At 39.6% G+C, this 16,591-nt stretch overlaps 1 protein-coding gene across 9 annotated transcripts in view; it reads left to right on the top strand.

The window, feature by feature from the left end:
- Window positions 1-16,591, top strand: part of CEP170 (centrosomal protein 170) — a 177,881-nt gene that overhangs the window by 148,313 nt on the left and 12,977 nt on the right. For 7 of the 9 annotated variants that reach the window (XM_019526993.1, XM_019526996.1, XM_019526992.1 and 4 more), the window contains 3 exons: window positions 5,924-6,101; window positions 8,539-8,706; window positions 13,150-13,238. In XM_019526993.1, the coding sequence (XP_019382538.1) occupies window positions 5,924-6,101; window positions 8,539-8,706; window positions 13,150-13,238 (435 nt within the window). The remainder of the gene's footprint in view (window positions 1-5,923; window positions 6,102-8,538; window positions 8,707-13,149; window positions 13,239-16,591) is intronic. The other 2 variants (XM_019526995.1, XM_019526997.1) reach the window with 2 other exon arrangements.

Raw genomic sequence — 16,591 nt, forward strand, 5'->3', positions numbered from 1 at the left:
CTTTTGATTCAAGAAATGCAGCCACATGCCTGCAGAAGTTGCGGGGTGTTAAAGCACACCTCTCTGGCATGTAGCCAGCATAGGCTGTGTGTTCACTTCCTCTCCCTGCTGCCCCTGAGGTCTCTGGGATTTGCAGTCTAGACTCAAGAGCAGCAGAACTCTCCAGGGTTGTTCATCACTTCCTCTTCCTGCTTCCAAGTGCCTCTGGGATATGTAGTCCACAGTCGCAGCCAGCAGTGTGTTTCAGTAAATTTAGCAGCAGGGCAGCTCTATATTCAGGGGAAGGTGGGTTTAATCTGCCTCCCTGGCCCCAGACCCCAGCCGGGGTTTGCATGTTGGGGGGCAGTCCCTGCCTCTTTCCCCTCCCCCTCTGGAACAGACAGCACAGCCCAACCCAGCACAGGGCTGGAAAGCATGCTGGGATGCTGAGGGACTGTGATTTAACTTGAACCAGGAAGGGGTCTGGAACAGAAGTTTCATAAATCGGTTTGACCTAAATCAATTAAATCTGATATTACATTCAACCAGGTTTATCTTAAACCAGTTTCTGCCATTTTGAAACTGGTTTATGTGCACTGAACTTCTGTCCTGTTACTGGTTTAAATGAGTTTCTGATGACTTAAGCCAGTTTATGCATAACTTCTGTCCCTAGCCTTTAGGCCTATGGGCTGTAGGTTGCCAACCCCTGTTATAGTGTGTTGAGTGAGGCACTTTTAGTAGTAGACTGTGCTATAAGATCTACCTGTTACAGGATTGACTGTAATTTAGGCCATATTGCACCCCTGCTAATATATATGAAGCTGTAGAACTTAAGTTCACATATATTGGTAGGTGAGGCTGTCTCTTTCAGTAGGCCTTCATGTATTATGGGAACCAAGACTTTGCTTTTGTTTCTATTCATGTCCACAGGGAAAACTATTTAAATAGCGTCAGTTTTTATAGGTGAAATGTTGAAATGCTGATGGACCATTATTGTACAACAATCTGTAGTATTGTAGATTTGATAACATAAAAATATCCCTGGTAGAATTGGGTAATCCAGTAATTTTGTGAAGTTTTCTTCAGGACTGCATATATGGTCCTTTTTTTCTTCCTTTTTTGTTTTTTCTGCATACAGGTTTCCCTTGATTTATGCGGTAGATGTGTCCCCAGGGAACGGCGCATAAATCGAATTTGCATAAAGCGAACCCAGTTTACAATGAAATAGGGATGTGTTCCCATGGGGGGCTGGGGCTGGGGCTGGGGAAGGGAAGGGGTGGGGAGAGGGGTGCAGCACAGCCCAGTGGCTGCAAGCAAGCAATGTCTGCCACTCCTGGGGCTGCAGCAGGGGTGGCACCAGGCTCTTCCTGGCACTTGTGGTGAGTGGCAGCCCCACTCACCCCACTTCTCCCAACTCACCCCACTGCTCCATTTCTCCCTACTCACTGCAGCCTTTACTGTGGCAGCCCTGGGCAGCAGCCGATGCTAGCTGCCTGCAACCACGGGGCTGCACCATACCCTGAACCCCCTGGCGCTGTGCAGTCCAGTGACTGCAAGCACGTAGTGTCCACCACTCCCAGGGCTGAAGCAGGAGCAGGCAGGAGCCTGCAGTGGGATGAGAGTAGGCAGAGGCCAGCAGCCACTGCAGGCTGGGGCTGGCAGTGGCACCAGGCACTTCCTGGTGCTTGTAAACAGTGCTGGGAGAGCAGGTTGTGCAAAGCTACAGCAAATTTTGGGGTGGCAGCAGCCCCCCTCCCATTGCCGTAGCCCACCCTGAGCACTGGGAAGAGCCTGGTGCCACCACCGGCCCCAGCCTGCAGCAGCCACTGGCCCCAGGGCGTTCGGGGCATGGCACAGCCCAGTGGCTACAAGCTGCTAGCATTGGCCTCTCCCAGAGCAGGTGCAGCAGGGGCTGCAGTGAGTGGGGCCCCAGCCCCATGGCACTTTCCCCTCCCCTCACAAACTCACAGATTTACCTGCTTGGGGGAGCATGCCTATGCCAATCACATATACCTCGCATATAACAAATTTCAGGTATAAAAGGGGTCATCGCATAAGAGTGAATTTGCATAAATCAAACCTGCATAAATCAAGGGAAACCTCTACGAATTCATACCTCCCTAATACAAATTTCAAGTAACTGTGTTCACCAAAAGGTCTTTGCAGGGGTTAATGAGAAAATGGATCATGGATGGACTGCTGCCTGTTTGTGCCTGATCTCATTAAATTCTATTGTTCTTTCATTGAGTAAAAGTGTTCTGTTTAGGAAGCTGCAAATATAAGTATCTAATAAAGCAGCTAAATGTACAATTATAGTGTGAAAGCAGATGGCTTGGCAGCAGCATCTAATTTTATCCAAATTATCGTTGCTTCATAAGTAAATTAATCTTTTGAAAGGGTTGCCATATTTTGCCCCTTTCACACAAATCTGTGGTGAAACAGTTTGCAACTGTTATAAATAAGCAGTTTAGTTAAAAATTGAGAGCACTGTTTAAAAAACAGAAGAACACTTTCTCTTTTTGGAGTAGTATGTTTCTGTATGTTCACAGTTAACACATTGTTAAAAACTGGTATTCTTTACTTGCATGAACTAGGATGTCAAATATAGAAAGAACTAGGTCCAATTTATAGTATTGGAAGTAATCAGAAGATGAAAGAAAGGAATTGACTAGTGCTGCAGAATGTTAGATCATCCACGGTCATTATAGTTGAGAAAAACAGTTTGAGGAATTTTACGTAGAATGAGGGTTTCACAACTGCTCTGTTGAAATTTAGTATTTAAAGTAGTTGTTACATCATTCTGCTCCATTTCATTTTAATATTCAGGACAGATGACTGCAGTTCTTTTCAGTATTATAATATGTGAAATTAGCTTTCATCTGAGGATTTCAAAGCACTTTGCAAAAATAATTGGTTTAGTTGAGGCAACACAGAACATTACACTAAACTGAAGTCTTTCAACATCAGTAGGCACTGTTGTGATGGGTTTGTACAGGCAGTTACTATTTTAATGTTTTTCATACCTCTGTGTAAAGATAATATGTCTGCTTTGCTCTCTTTATGACAAAGTGATGACATAGTGCAGGACCTTTATATTTCTCCATTCTCCTTCTCCACAACATAGTGGCAACAGAAGGGTTTAGTAGCCTTGCTCATGAAGTTGAGCAGATGAACACCATCCCATTTTAGGAAAGCATTCTGGAAAGGGGGGGGAGATGGTTAAAAAAAAAAAAAAAAGTTTGGCATTATGTCTTATTTTAGTGTTCTAAATTCTTCTCTGCAGATAAAAATAATACTTAATCTGAGCACTTTTGAGAACCCCTTGAAGAAATAAAAATTAAGAACTAACTTGGCGTTAGAGCTACAGTAATGAAAAATATCTTTTGATTTGGGAATTACAGGCTTTGTTCTGTTGCTTGTGGATTCTTATGTGCTTTTACTATATTATGTTCTACGTTCAAAAATCAATTATATCATTTTGTAAGTGGGGAGAATAGCACGAAAGTATTCACAGTTTTGACAGGATGACATTACTCACGCCTTGGAAGCCTTTAAACTTTGGCTTGTGAACTTATGAACACTCTGCTCAGAAAGCTGCATCAAATACTTGTACATGTAGTGATCTAACTACTAGACTGAAAAATTTACTGAGATTTTTTTCCTCATATTTTTTCTTAGGTAATGAACCAAATAGTTGGTACTTTAAGTGGTAATACAAGCCTGCAAGAACTACTAGTTGTAGCTTGCCTGCATTGCAGAGCAACTATACCTATGCTGGCATAACTGCTGGAAGGGTTTCACAGTGGAGATTATGTATATGCCATGTATTGTAGACCACTTCCCTACATTGGGTAAACCAACAGAAATTTGTCAACATAGCAGTATCTGTAACAGGGCTTTGCTAGCATTGTTGCATCATCGAGGGAAAAGGTGTTATACACAGCCAGCCCCTGATCTAGGGAACATTATATTTTATGAAAAAACTTCATACTATGGTAAGACTTTACAGTACCAAATGAGGTGGCAAAGTGAGGAATATATTTTATGCCTGTGTATAATAAGCTTACTTAACTGAGCAAACAAAAAGATGTTGTAGAGTATATTTCTGTTTTATCCTTCTGTGGATGCACAATCTCCAGCTTTGACCTTTTTCTCCCTAATTTCATTGGTGAAAGAGCTCCCTGCAAGGAAATGAACCTTTACTGTTCAGCCATAATTAACGTTTAGTGAAACTAATTTGAAATACTGTCCACATGACCAGTGTTTGACCTTGTTAACTGCAAATGGTTGCCATTTCTTTTAGAATTATCTATCACCACAGTGAGTCCTGTAGGATTGACTTGCTGTCATTTTTACATGACATCATGTATGAAATCATACAGTGTAATGGGCTGACTCACAGAAGTTCACTTGTTATTTAGACAGTTGGTTGAAATTTTGAATATCTATGGAAAAGTGGGACCTCCATAAAATAATTCTGTTTTTAGTGGTGATATAGATAGTATTTGTGACCTGGAGAGATTGCTGAAGAGCAGTTGTTTTATTTTCTTTTGATCTATTAATTATTTACAAGGCACATATAAATATCTCAATAATACAATCATTTGATTAGCTGAACATTTTAATACCTCTCATTTAAAAGAAAGGTGTAGTTTTATACAGTGAAGAAATTATTAATTGCTTAATTTCTTTGTCAGTCAGCATGATATTTCAAAACCTAACAAGTTAGCAATACACACATAAATAAACATATGAACTACAAATTGGAAAACAAAATCAAGTTTGTCCCAGAATTGAAACCTGATGAGTAAGATAAGAGAAAACATTTACTATTTTAAGAAGTGAAAAATTCATGGCTAAAATGTATTTACATGTAAAAAATTAAATTCACATTTCAGAATTAAATGTTCACTTCGTAGTTCCTTTCATTTATCATCTAAAAATGTCATCTCAAGTGATGGAGGATATTTTTTTAACATGTTGTCTTACATTGTTCTAACTATATTTGTTCATTCAAAATTGCATTAGTTCATGTTAGCATGCTTGTCAGTGACAAACTCTGTAATCTAGTGTTAAAATGTTGGGGTATGATGCCAAAAACCCTCTAAATATGTGTGCTGATTTATTTTAGCTGCTGTTTTCAATTCTGAACTCTGATGCAGTCAGTAGTGTCCAATCTTTTCAGCCTGAGGCTCAAACATATTTTAGCAAAAATCAGTGAGCTACTGTCAGTTTTTAGGAGTAGATTTATAGCCCTGTTCTACTCACTTCATGACTGATGGCACCGCACAGTGAGCAGAGGCCACTCACAAGGCTCTGCTGGGGTTTCTTTAGTCTTCAGTGGTCACAGAACCAGTGTTAGCTGAGCTGTGCCATCCTCTTAGCAACAAGTAAAATAAAAGAGAATGTCTGAAGTGTTTTGAACTCTGGTTCTTGGCATTTCTGGCAGGGAGAATGTTCAAAAGCTGTCATAAAAGGGTGCTGTATGAGGCAAAGAATAACAGAGTCCTAACTAGTGTCTGGTTCTCATCTTCTCTATTCTCCCATTTTTATGGGGTTATGGGTTAACTGGGGGGGGGAGAGGGGAGCAGTCGTTTTCTTGGAGCTCCCTTAGACTCAAGCAGAACCAGTCAAACTCTTACCCAGTTTTTCATGATACAGCAGATAAGCAGGTAATAGAATAGTAATGACAGAAAAGGGAAGTAGCTGCTCAGAGCTCTCTGCTTCACATAGCAAAGCTGTTCTAGTAAGACTTCAGATAAAGCCCTGAAGTGGATTTTGGGAAAATTCCTCCTTCAGTTGCACAGCACAGTGAATATTTTCAACTCATAAGCAAATACCTGTCTTTCTTAGCACAACCATCCTCAGACGCCACAGGTTGGACACTACTGTTAATGATATTTTTATTGGGAGAATGTAATGTTGTCTTTAAAATTATTACTAGGATCAGCCAAGATTTGGCTCTCATCGCCCGGGAAATCAACGATGTAGCAGGAGAGATAGATTCAGTGACTTCATCAGGCACTGCCCCCAGTACCACAGTAAGCACTGCCGCCACCACCCCTGGCTCTGCCATAGACACTAGAGAAGAGGTAGGAGATCTTCATGGAGAAATGCATAAGGTTCTTTCTTTTCTTTATTTCTTTTCCTTTTAGCCTTTTGCACAGCTTTTTTAGTTTTTCCCACCCAACCTGTTTGCATGAATTCTCTGTATTCTGTTTTAATTTTGAAATCCCTTTACCTTTTTACAAACAGGGAACACAAATCAGTCAATGAACACAGATCATCAAAATGGTCATCCAGAGCATTCTTACTGTTTGTGTCTCTTTATTACAAAACACAAAACTTGATGTTTATTTGTTCTTTACCTGTACATGGCCTTAGATACCATGAATAGTATCTAAGCACTTTTACCCCATTAGTGTTTATATGCAAATGCGTGCTATGTGTAAAATAAAAATACATACATGGCAATGTACATAGTTATTGTAGCTAGTAAAGGCCATTTATTCATGAATGACATAGAAATTTCCTTGTGTTAGCACTTAAATTCATGTAGCATCTAGGGGTGCACCGATAGAGATTTTCGGGGCCGATACCAATAGCCGATTTTTAAGGAGGTATATCAGCCGATACTGATCCGATTGCCGATACGCAGCTCTCCAGCTGGTAAGTCTGGTGGGGTGGGGGAGGCGGGCAGATCAAGGCCTCTGCTGTGAGGGAGGGAATGGGTCTGGGTCAGGGGTAGGCACTGACCCTGCCAGGGCGGGGAAGGGCATGGGACAGAGCTTCAAATGGCTTGTCTGGGGAGGGGAGGCATGTGACCCCCGGATCTGCGTGCCATAGGGCAGGCTGCAGCTTCAGGCTGGGGCTGTGGCGGGGGCAGGCCCCTCCGCTGCACACAGCTCGTCTGGCAGCTCCCGCCACTCATCCAGATGGGCATGGAGGGGGGCGTGTACCCCCGGATCCGACCAGCTGGGAAGAGCCCAGCCCCAGCCGACCCCATCCCACGCAGATCCAGGGGCACATGCCCCTCCCCTCCCCCATGCCCTCCTGGATGAGCAGTGGGAACAGCAGAGGGAGCTGCCAGATGAGCACCAAACTAGCGACTCGCGTCAGCAGGAGCTGCCCCTCTGCCTTCCCACGCCCCCCGACAACTCACACCTCTGTCTCGCCCTGGCCCTGGCTGAGCAGCTCCAACCCCACACCATCCCTCATCACAGAAGTCTTGATCTTCCCCCCTCACGCCCCTTTCCCCCCTTCCCTTCCTCTTCCACCACACCAGACACCAGCTGCATGCAGCACGCCACACTGCCAGGCTGTGCTCCACACTGCCTACATGCTGTGCTGCAGCTGCACACATGCACGTGCATTTATCGGAGAACTTATCACCCTAACTGGACCGATTTTCCAATACAGAAAATTTTCTTTATATCGATGCTGATCCGATGTCGGACTAATGTATCAGTGCACCTCTAGTAGCATTAATTAACACTAACGTTAGCTCTTCTTCCCTAATATTATAAAGAACTAACTTGTATGAAGTTTGCCTTGTGCTGCTCTTTAATCTTTCTGTTCTTTGACTTCCTTTGTTGTTCTGTGTATTAAATTGTATTAACTAACTTGTTCTATTCACAATCACAGGTCTTAGCTTTTTTACATACATTTAAGAAGACATTAAAAATTACTTAATTTCCACCATATAATCATTCACATTATTTCATTTACATGTTTATTTTTGTTTTTTTTCTTGTTGTATTTCATTCAAAATAAGTTTAATCATTTTAATCTATGTAAAATTTGGTTAACTTATTAATAGACTGTGTTCAGTATGAGACTTATTTTGTGTGAGAAATATTATAAACTATGGCAAATAACGTGTGGATGTTCTGAATGGCATGTAATTGGCTAAGCCCATGTAGATTAGTAATTGTCTCTTGCATTCACAACCAAACATCACCTACATAAATATGCATTTTTCTTAGATCCAGTTAGATCATATTAACGTACATTTTACTTGATAAATATATTTCCATTTACCTTTCTATTTAAGTTAACAAATTGCACATATATTAGAGAATACCATAGGTGGCAGTATCTCATTTAAGTAGGCATAGGAGTCTCCATAACAGTTTTTAACCAGAAAAAGACTATTCGCTGAGTTAAAAAAGTTTCTTTCCATTAGTTTTTTGGAAATCTGGCATTAAATGTGAGAGTAAAATGTGTAGATTGCTGACTTAAGTGGCAATTTAATTTTAACTTTTTAGGATCTTCTCATGTCAGCTATATTTAGGAAAAATCTTCTCAGTTGAGCAGTCAAATTTACATCAATATATGTATATTACTGGTATTGAAAAAATGCTATTCTCTTTTCCAAAATTCTCCCTATATTAATATATATGTATTTTAACACATTTATGATAAAAACAAAGTTTATGTAGCTATCTTACTGCAAACTACTTCAGCAGGAGAAGAATTAGACTTACCTTGTATGTATCCATTAGGTTGCATAAAATGCATCTGTTTCACTAAATGAATCTTTTTCTTCCCCTGTCTCAGTTGGTTGATCGTGTATTTGATGAAAGTCTAAACTTCAGAAAAATTCCTCCACTAGTGCATGCCAAACCACCAGAAGGAAATGGTCGGTCTAATGATTCTAGGCCTCAGCTAACAGAAGCACTTGATCCCCCAACAATTACACGGAGGAGAACTTGGAGCAGAGATGAAGTGAGTATGCACCACTGTTTCTTTCTAATAACATGCTTACTTCATATCTGCACAACTATCATCATGAATCAGCATCTCAGATGCAAGGCTTGCTTGCTCCTGGTGCTGGCAGTGTTTTGGGGATTGGAGGATAAACTAGTGATGTATTACACCACAGTCAAATGAAATTATTGTTCTGCATGGACTAGTTTTTTTCAAATCTTGTTTACTTGAGCAGGTAATAATTAGCATGTGAGCAATGTGCATTTTTACACTTAATCATCCTAAATGTTACATAGTAATTATAACCACAAGTTGCTTTTAATTTTGTTCCTTAAAGAAATTGTGCTAGCTTTGCTTTTGTGGGACTTTTTTAGCTTTTAGATGCACAACACATAGTTAATCATTTTCTGGTTGTATGATTTTACTGTCTTTGCAGACAGAGTCTCCAAGTGTCTATACAGTGTCTAAATGTGAACCTCTTCCACCCTGCTAAACTCCCTAACAACTGTTACTCTTCTCTTTCTTCAAAGAGAAAGTCACAAAAAATGGAGAAGGGACCCACCCACTTTTTCTGTTAATTGTTCTTAAGGGACTCAGGCAGGAATAGGATCACACACAGATGCCTGATAGGTGCAGTAGGATCTGGCTTATAATGTCAGTTGGCAACAGAACACTGTTTCAAGGACACTTAAAAATCATAAACAGTCAGCACTGATTTCAGCATCATTTTCAGCTTGGTAGATGAGAAGTGGGAAATGCATTTAATAATGAATGAGTGATTAGAAAACATAGACAGTAAATTTACCTGAAACCAACCTCATTTAAAACTGAGAAATGCAGTCATGTGTATGTATAAATTCACTTTTTTTCATATATCTGCTTCATAGAATCAGACAAGGATGTTTTTTCTTTTTCCGTTCTTTTGTAGCTCACATATGCCTATTCCTAAAAAATATAAAGGTGACAACTACTGCTCCTATTCTAAGACTATATGATTGTTTCATAGTCAAGCATGTGTGATAGGCATCTGAATGTGGTTAGCCATGTGGTTAGAGGGAAGCCCAAAGCTACTTTTTCTCCAACATGAGTAAAGGAGGTTTTTTTCTCCTTTTTATATTTTATCTTTAACATTCTTGTGAATCCATCCACCATAAGTTTAAATTAGCATTTCCTATAGAAGTATTTGTCTTGTTACTAAAGACTTGTCCATCATTAAGTCTCTGTTCACAGATACCCACAATAATACGTACACAAAGCTGCACTGCAAGGACCTAGGATCCTGTGATCCTGCCCAGCAGATCCTGTTTTTCCTTTCTGCTCATTGGATTCAGGAGCCCATCTCTCAACTTTGGCTGTGTTTTTCACAGTTGAGTTATTTTTTTTTAAAGTTTGTTTTGTTGTTAGTATTTTCCCATTTATATTTAGACACTTCCTGATGGTTTCCTAGTTTTTAAGTACATAACCTCTTCTACTTGCCATTGCTTTTAGTGAAATTGAATTATCTTCCAGTATCTTTCTAGTCCTAGCATACTTAGTGCTCACTAGTTGCACCTATTGACCTTTACTTTCCCCTTTCCTCTTTCATTGCTTAGATGTGTTGTGATTTTTGGCACTGCTATCCTTGAAAGGACTTCAGTGAAGAAGAATCATCCTCCCATATCAGTCTTTCTTAAGAATCTTAACTTTAATATTCTTTCACTGAATCAATAATAGAGTTGGATCTTACTGAGATTTTGTTTATTTTCTTAGAACTTTTCTCACACATGCCTTCACCTGAGAATTCTTTGTAGCCCATTCTCACTAAGATTAAAATTGGAGTTTTCTTGAATTTAAAGTTCTTAGCTATAAGGAATGATATACTTACCTGTGTTTCCTTTCTAGACCTTGTAATTAAAGCATATGTTCCATCATAGTGTCTTCTGGGCCACATGCAATTCTTTTTAGTTTCTATTAGGTATAATACCTTGCATTTTTAAATACATTTAATAGTTTGCTCCATATCTTAAAAAAATGCTTAAGACATTTCTTTTTCTTCAAGTACATTTGATAATGCATTTAATAATGCATAGTCCTGTAAAACTCCTTCAGGTTTTTGGTGTTCATCATGTAAATTAATAAGCAGAGTATCTGAACCTCAATAAAAATGTAGGCAATACAGATTGGCCTTGATGTAAGCATTGTCAAAGGATTGAAGGCCAAATACATTGTAGTAAAATCAGAAATTGAGACCTAATTGAGGCATCACTGAAGTTAGTGTTGGGACCAGTGTTATTAGATGCACATGGTTAAAAAAGCAGGTTATCCTGAATTATGATTTGACTAAGGAAATACGAAGTAGAAAAAAGTACTGTAAAGTGGATACATAACTGCTTGGATCATCATGCTTAAATGAGCAATAATCAATGGCTCAATGTTTAACTGGGAAGAGATATCAAGTGAGTTTCCCTAGGGGTCTGCTTTGGGACCTGTATTGTTTAACATCTACATTAATGATTTGAAGGATGGGATTGAATGCATGCTTAGCCAAAGTTGTGGATGACAGCAAGTTGGGTGGACTTTCAAACGCTGGAGGTTAGCGCAGCAATCCAGAATGATCTGGGTAGACTGGAGAAACGGTCTGCAGTCAACCAGGTGAAATTCAACATGGACAAGTGCAAAGTCCTGCACTTGGGACAGAATGATGGCATGCACAAATACAGGCTGGGAAACAACTGACTAGGCTGTGGTACTGCTGAGCCTTTGGACTTATGGTGGACCATACACTGAATGTGACCTAGCAGTATGTTCTTGTTGAAAAACAAGCCAACAGAATGCTGGGTTGTATTAACTGAAATGTCACTTGCAAATCAAGGGAAATTATTCTTCCACTCTGTTCAGCACTGGTCAGGCCTCACTTGGTGAACTGTTTTCTGGTCCAGTTTTGGACCCTATACTTCAAAAACACTATGGATAGTTTGGACAGAGTCCAGTGGAGTGGCAAAAAATATTAGAATGCTGAGAAGTATGCCTTACAAGAACAGGTTGAAAGAGCTAGGGTAATTTAGTTTGCAGAAGAGAAAACTTAGGAGGGATTTGATAACAGACTTCAAATATATGAAGGGTGATTAGAGAGAAGATGGAGATAGATTATTCTCTGTGGCTTTAGGGAACACGCCTACAAGCCATGGCCTCAGTCTGCAGCAGAAGAAACTTTAGGTTGAAAATTAGGAGGAACTTTCAACTTGTGAGGCTGGTGAAGCATTGGAACAGGCTACCCAGGCAAACTGGAATCTCCATCCCTTGACAAACCATTGGCTGGGATAGTTTAGTCAAGGATGCTCCTGCCTTCAACAGAAGACTGGACTGGATAACCTCACAAGGTCCCTTCCAGCCCCACTTTCCTATGTTCCTATGAAAATCAGGAAATAACAGGAGAAAGCATGGAGATGTAGAGCTGTTGAAATGATTTGGTCACATTTCATTAGAAAATGATTTAACCTGACAAAAAGTTCTAGTGGCTAGTAACAGGCAGCAGATTGGGTACTGACTTGCAATGTCATACAGTAATCCAGAAAAGACTTGGCTTGAACTTTTTATACAATGGAACCCTGTGATGGGTCATTGAGGTAATGGTTCTTTTGGCCTTGTGAGATCACATATTACACTATGAACAGGTCTGGAATTTCAGTACAAAAAAGATGTTCCAAGAAGAATGAGAAAAAGCATATCTGGTGGGAACTGAGGTATGTTTAAAATAGTATAATGGTTACAGTAACTAAGGGAATTGTGTAAGGTCTCAGTATAAGCAGAAATAATTGCACAGTAAACATTTTTGTTTACCAGCAGGTTTAGGATTGAGGCTTCTAAACCAATAAATGTTCTTTGGTACTTCTTGAGATACGTTTCCAATTTTCAGCCATTTTTTCATCATCATCATAATGTATGATAAAAGACTGAGAACTGTTGTATGCAAGACAAAATGAGGGCTGTTGAGTTGCATAAGAAACTAAATTATTTCACTTGTAGATCTGAATTTCAAATCTAATATAGTATACAAGTGATAATTACTTTGTTTTCAGTTTCAATTCTGTGTGTGTGTGTGTGTGTGTGTGTGTGTGTGTGCGCGCGCGCGCGCGTGCGTGCGTGCATGAATGTCACTGAATCATCACATTTCTAATGTGGTTGGCAGTTGCTTCTTGAGAGGCAGTTATAATAAGGGAATTTCAGGTAAGGCAACAAGTGTATTTGAACAGCCATGGGAAAACACTTGCCTAGCACTTCCTTAAAATATGACCTGGACATCCCAGTGAAACTAGCTTTTCATATTTGAGAATAATAAATGTATACTCAAATGTTTTAAGTATTCATTTGGGCGGGGAGAACAAAATCTTTATTTAAACATTCAGAATTGTCTGCATAAGTGTAATAACTTCTTGAGAATTAAATATTTTTTCCTTTATTTAAAAAAAAAAAAAAATTCAGGTTATGGGAGACAGCTTGCTGTTATCATCAGTCTTCCAGTTTTCTCGGAAGATAAGACAATCCATAGACAAAACAGCTGGCAAAATCAGGTAGGATGCACTTTTTTATCACTAAAAAAAATTTCTCATTAGATTCCAAATTCCTGCTAGTAGCAGTGAAATACTTAATGCACAGGAGAGCAAATATATGGATACTATAATGGTAATATACTTAAGTATTTAAAAGTCGAATATTAAGCAGCTTCCCAGTCATCAGTAAATCTTTGTGCTTTTGAAGTGAATGAATTCCATGCTAGGAAGGAAGTTACTGCTAATATAAATATTTTGTATGATTTGAACAAAGATAGAGGAAATTGAAACAAAGCCTTCGTGGAAGAAATGGTATCTTCAACAAAGAAGCCAATGCTCTGCTCTTGTTTAGAATATACAAAACTCTGCTGTTAAAAAACAAACAAACCCTGAAATATCACTCCTTCACAAGCCAGCCCCACATCTAGATCCCAACTTTGTGTGGAGGGGTTGCCTGTTTCAGGAAAGATAAATTCTCATTTTAAAGGAATCAACTTTGGACACAGTAGCTGAGACAACATGGTAACATAAGAGTTTTAACAAAAGTGTTTACGGTTATGTCTAGCACTGGTCCTCTTTTTTTCCTTCTAGATGGTCACCATGGGTTAGTAATGTATTACTACCATTTTCCCCCTTTTTAAGGCAGCAGTCAAAAAAAATTGATTACTGAAGCTTTGTCAAAGTAAATTAGAAACTGATCAACAGGGGGAACTTGTTATTTCCAGTGTCAGATGTTAAGTAACATGATGGCCACCAGCAGCATGTTGAGAGAGGCTCATTGAACATACTGTCTACAGTTACTGTCTGGAATTCACCTCTTCCAGGTTGTCTTGCACCCTCTCCAGTCTAGTTTACATTGCCACAGTCTGACCAATTCTTGATCAAAACAGAGAACCATAATTCTGCTTTGTCCTCCTCCAGCAATCAGCCACTTTCAACATCATCGACCATAATCCTTTTCTCTCTAGGCTTTTGTAACTGAGCCATTGCCTGAACTGTTTCCTGCTGCCTTTCTTATTGCTCCTTCAGAATGTTAAGAGGATAGTTCCCATCCTCCTGCCCACTGACTAACACCTTGTAGATATTTAGTCATCAGCTGAAGGACACTATAGCCAAAGCAAAACTCCTAAACTTTTTTCCAAACTGCCCCTTATTTCCTTTCTTAGTAATCTTGTGCGATACAAATATTTTTCCAGTCACTGAAACTCATAACTTGTCTGTAATTTTTGACTAAGCTCTATCTTTAGATCCACTAAAGGTTTGTATACACGACTGCAGTGGTGACTTTTGACAACAGGTGAAGCTCGAGCATGCCTGGCCACCCAAACTAGCTGTTCAGGCTCATCCCACTTGCTCTAGAATCCTTAGTTTCCAGCATGAAGGAAGATGCTGAGCATGAGCATAGAGCAGTATCATTGGCAAATTTCCAGGCTTGGAGCATACTCAAGATCATGGGTCATTGGAGTGTACTCGGGCCCTATTTTGGTGCTGGGATCAGCCCCTACAGTGAAGGAGATAAGCCCTAAATCTTTCCTGTTTTTTAGCTTCATAATAGTTGGGCTGCTGTTGTGCTGGGACTGCAGTCTATAGTGCTGATCAATGTATTCTCATTATTTTCTTGTATTCCTTTGCACCTATCCATCTATAAACTCATTTAGGCAGGGATTGTCTTTCATTTTTGTATCTGTGCAGCATTAGTGCAATAGGATCCTGTTCCATAACTGGGACTCCTTGGACCTACACGTATACAGATAATTGTTTTATTTATATTTATTTATAAGCATTTTTGGTGGCAGTTACAAATATGTTTTATACTTTACACTTTGTAAGAATTGCTCTTCACCCTTTGTGGTGTTTTTCTTTCTCTTGAGCTGTTTTCTGTACAGTAAGATAGGGCTATCCAACTTCCAGACAGCTGCACACCCCATTGGCTGCACTCAGGTGAGCCATAGGTCCCTGGGTTTCACACCACATAGATGCCCCTGCTGATGCAGTGCCTGCCCATGTAGTCTCAGACTCATCCTCTGATCCTTGTGCCACATGTTGTACAGGCACAAAAATGGGGCAGAGCAAGAAGAGGGGCAAAGCAGTGGAGGAAGAAGGGGGAGCCTGGAGCCCCTGGCTGCTTTTGTAGCCAGATCAATAGGGATAGTGGCAGCCAAGCAGGAGCCTGGGGCCTGCAATGTAATCCCTTGAAGGCTCCCCTTTGGACAGGTAATGTAAGGTAACGTATTTAGAGGGATCTTTTCCAAATGTATTATAGAAGCTAAAACAAATTAGGCGCCCAAAAATGAGAGATGGTCTTCAAGAACACGAGCCATCTTTAATCTCTTGACTGTTGCATGTATGTACAACAGTATGGTATTCACTTTGGCTGGTATGGGACAAAAGAATTTTAGGATTGTGGAACTTGAATATCCCACTTCACTTTTACTCATAATTAACCATCAGTATTTAAAAATGAATGGAATAGAAACAAAATATCAGTGCATTATATACAAAATTTTGTGCGAGTTATCAGATAAAATATGTGGGAAAAGCAGCATATAATTTGCCTACAATGCCTCAGGTAATGGCTGAGATTAATTACCAAAATTTGAATTGCATTCATTCATTCAGCACACAATGTGACACAACAAAGGCATTATTAAATCTGAGGATGGCATTGTGTTGATAATAGTAAACAAACTTTTTATAATGACAAAGGCAGACAGAGAAATTAAATATTCTATTTGGAATGGTAAAAATATTGTAGAAATTTAAATGAGCCAAAATATATGCTTTATTTTCCTTTTCTTCTCTTGTAAGAGTGGTGTGGTTGAGTGGAAAATCAAGTAAAATCTTTTTAGAAGTCTTTTGGCCTATATGAGTACTTTAAATAACAAGATATAGTGTTTGTATTATTACATTATTTAGTAGGATATTGTTCTCATTAACCAGCAAAGCATTTAATCTCTGTCATAATTCTGTAACTGAAAAACAGGTTTATCCACCCTTATGATGAGTGAATCACATCACATAGAAGAGACAAATGCCACTCCTGGAGCAATCATGGCCTTCCACAATTTTCCCATTTTTCCCCTTCCACATCTTCAGCTAATGTAGATAAAAAAATACGAACAAGAGAAGCCTGTTGTTTTATTGTTCTACTAGCTTCCTATTATGCTGACCAGGTTGCTTTGTTCTTCTGATTCCACATGGGATTTCTCTTGCATCCAATTCAGGTGCTCAATCCTCTCCTTTAGGGTCCCTCATGCTGCTCTCCTCATTGAATTTCTGCACATTTCTTTTCTATTAATTAATTGTTTTCTTTGAAACTTTCTACTTCGTGTTTTTAGCCTTTATAGATTTTTTTCTGTGTCCCAGTGTTCCCA

The sequence above is a fragment of the Gavialis gangeticus genome, unplaced genomic scaffold (genome assembly GCF_001723915.1).
Source record: "Gavialis gangeticus isolate Ggan-Ray unplaced genomic scaffold, GavGan_comp1, whole genome shotgun sequence".
Taxonomy (NCBI): domain Eukaryota; kingdom Metazoa; phylum Chordata; order Crocodylia; family Gavialidae; genus Gavialis; species Gavialis gangeticus.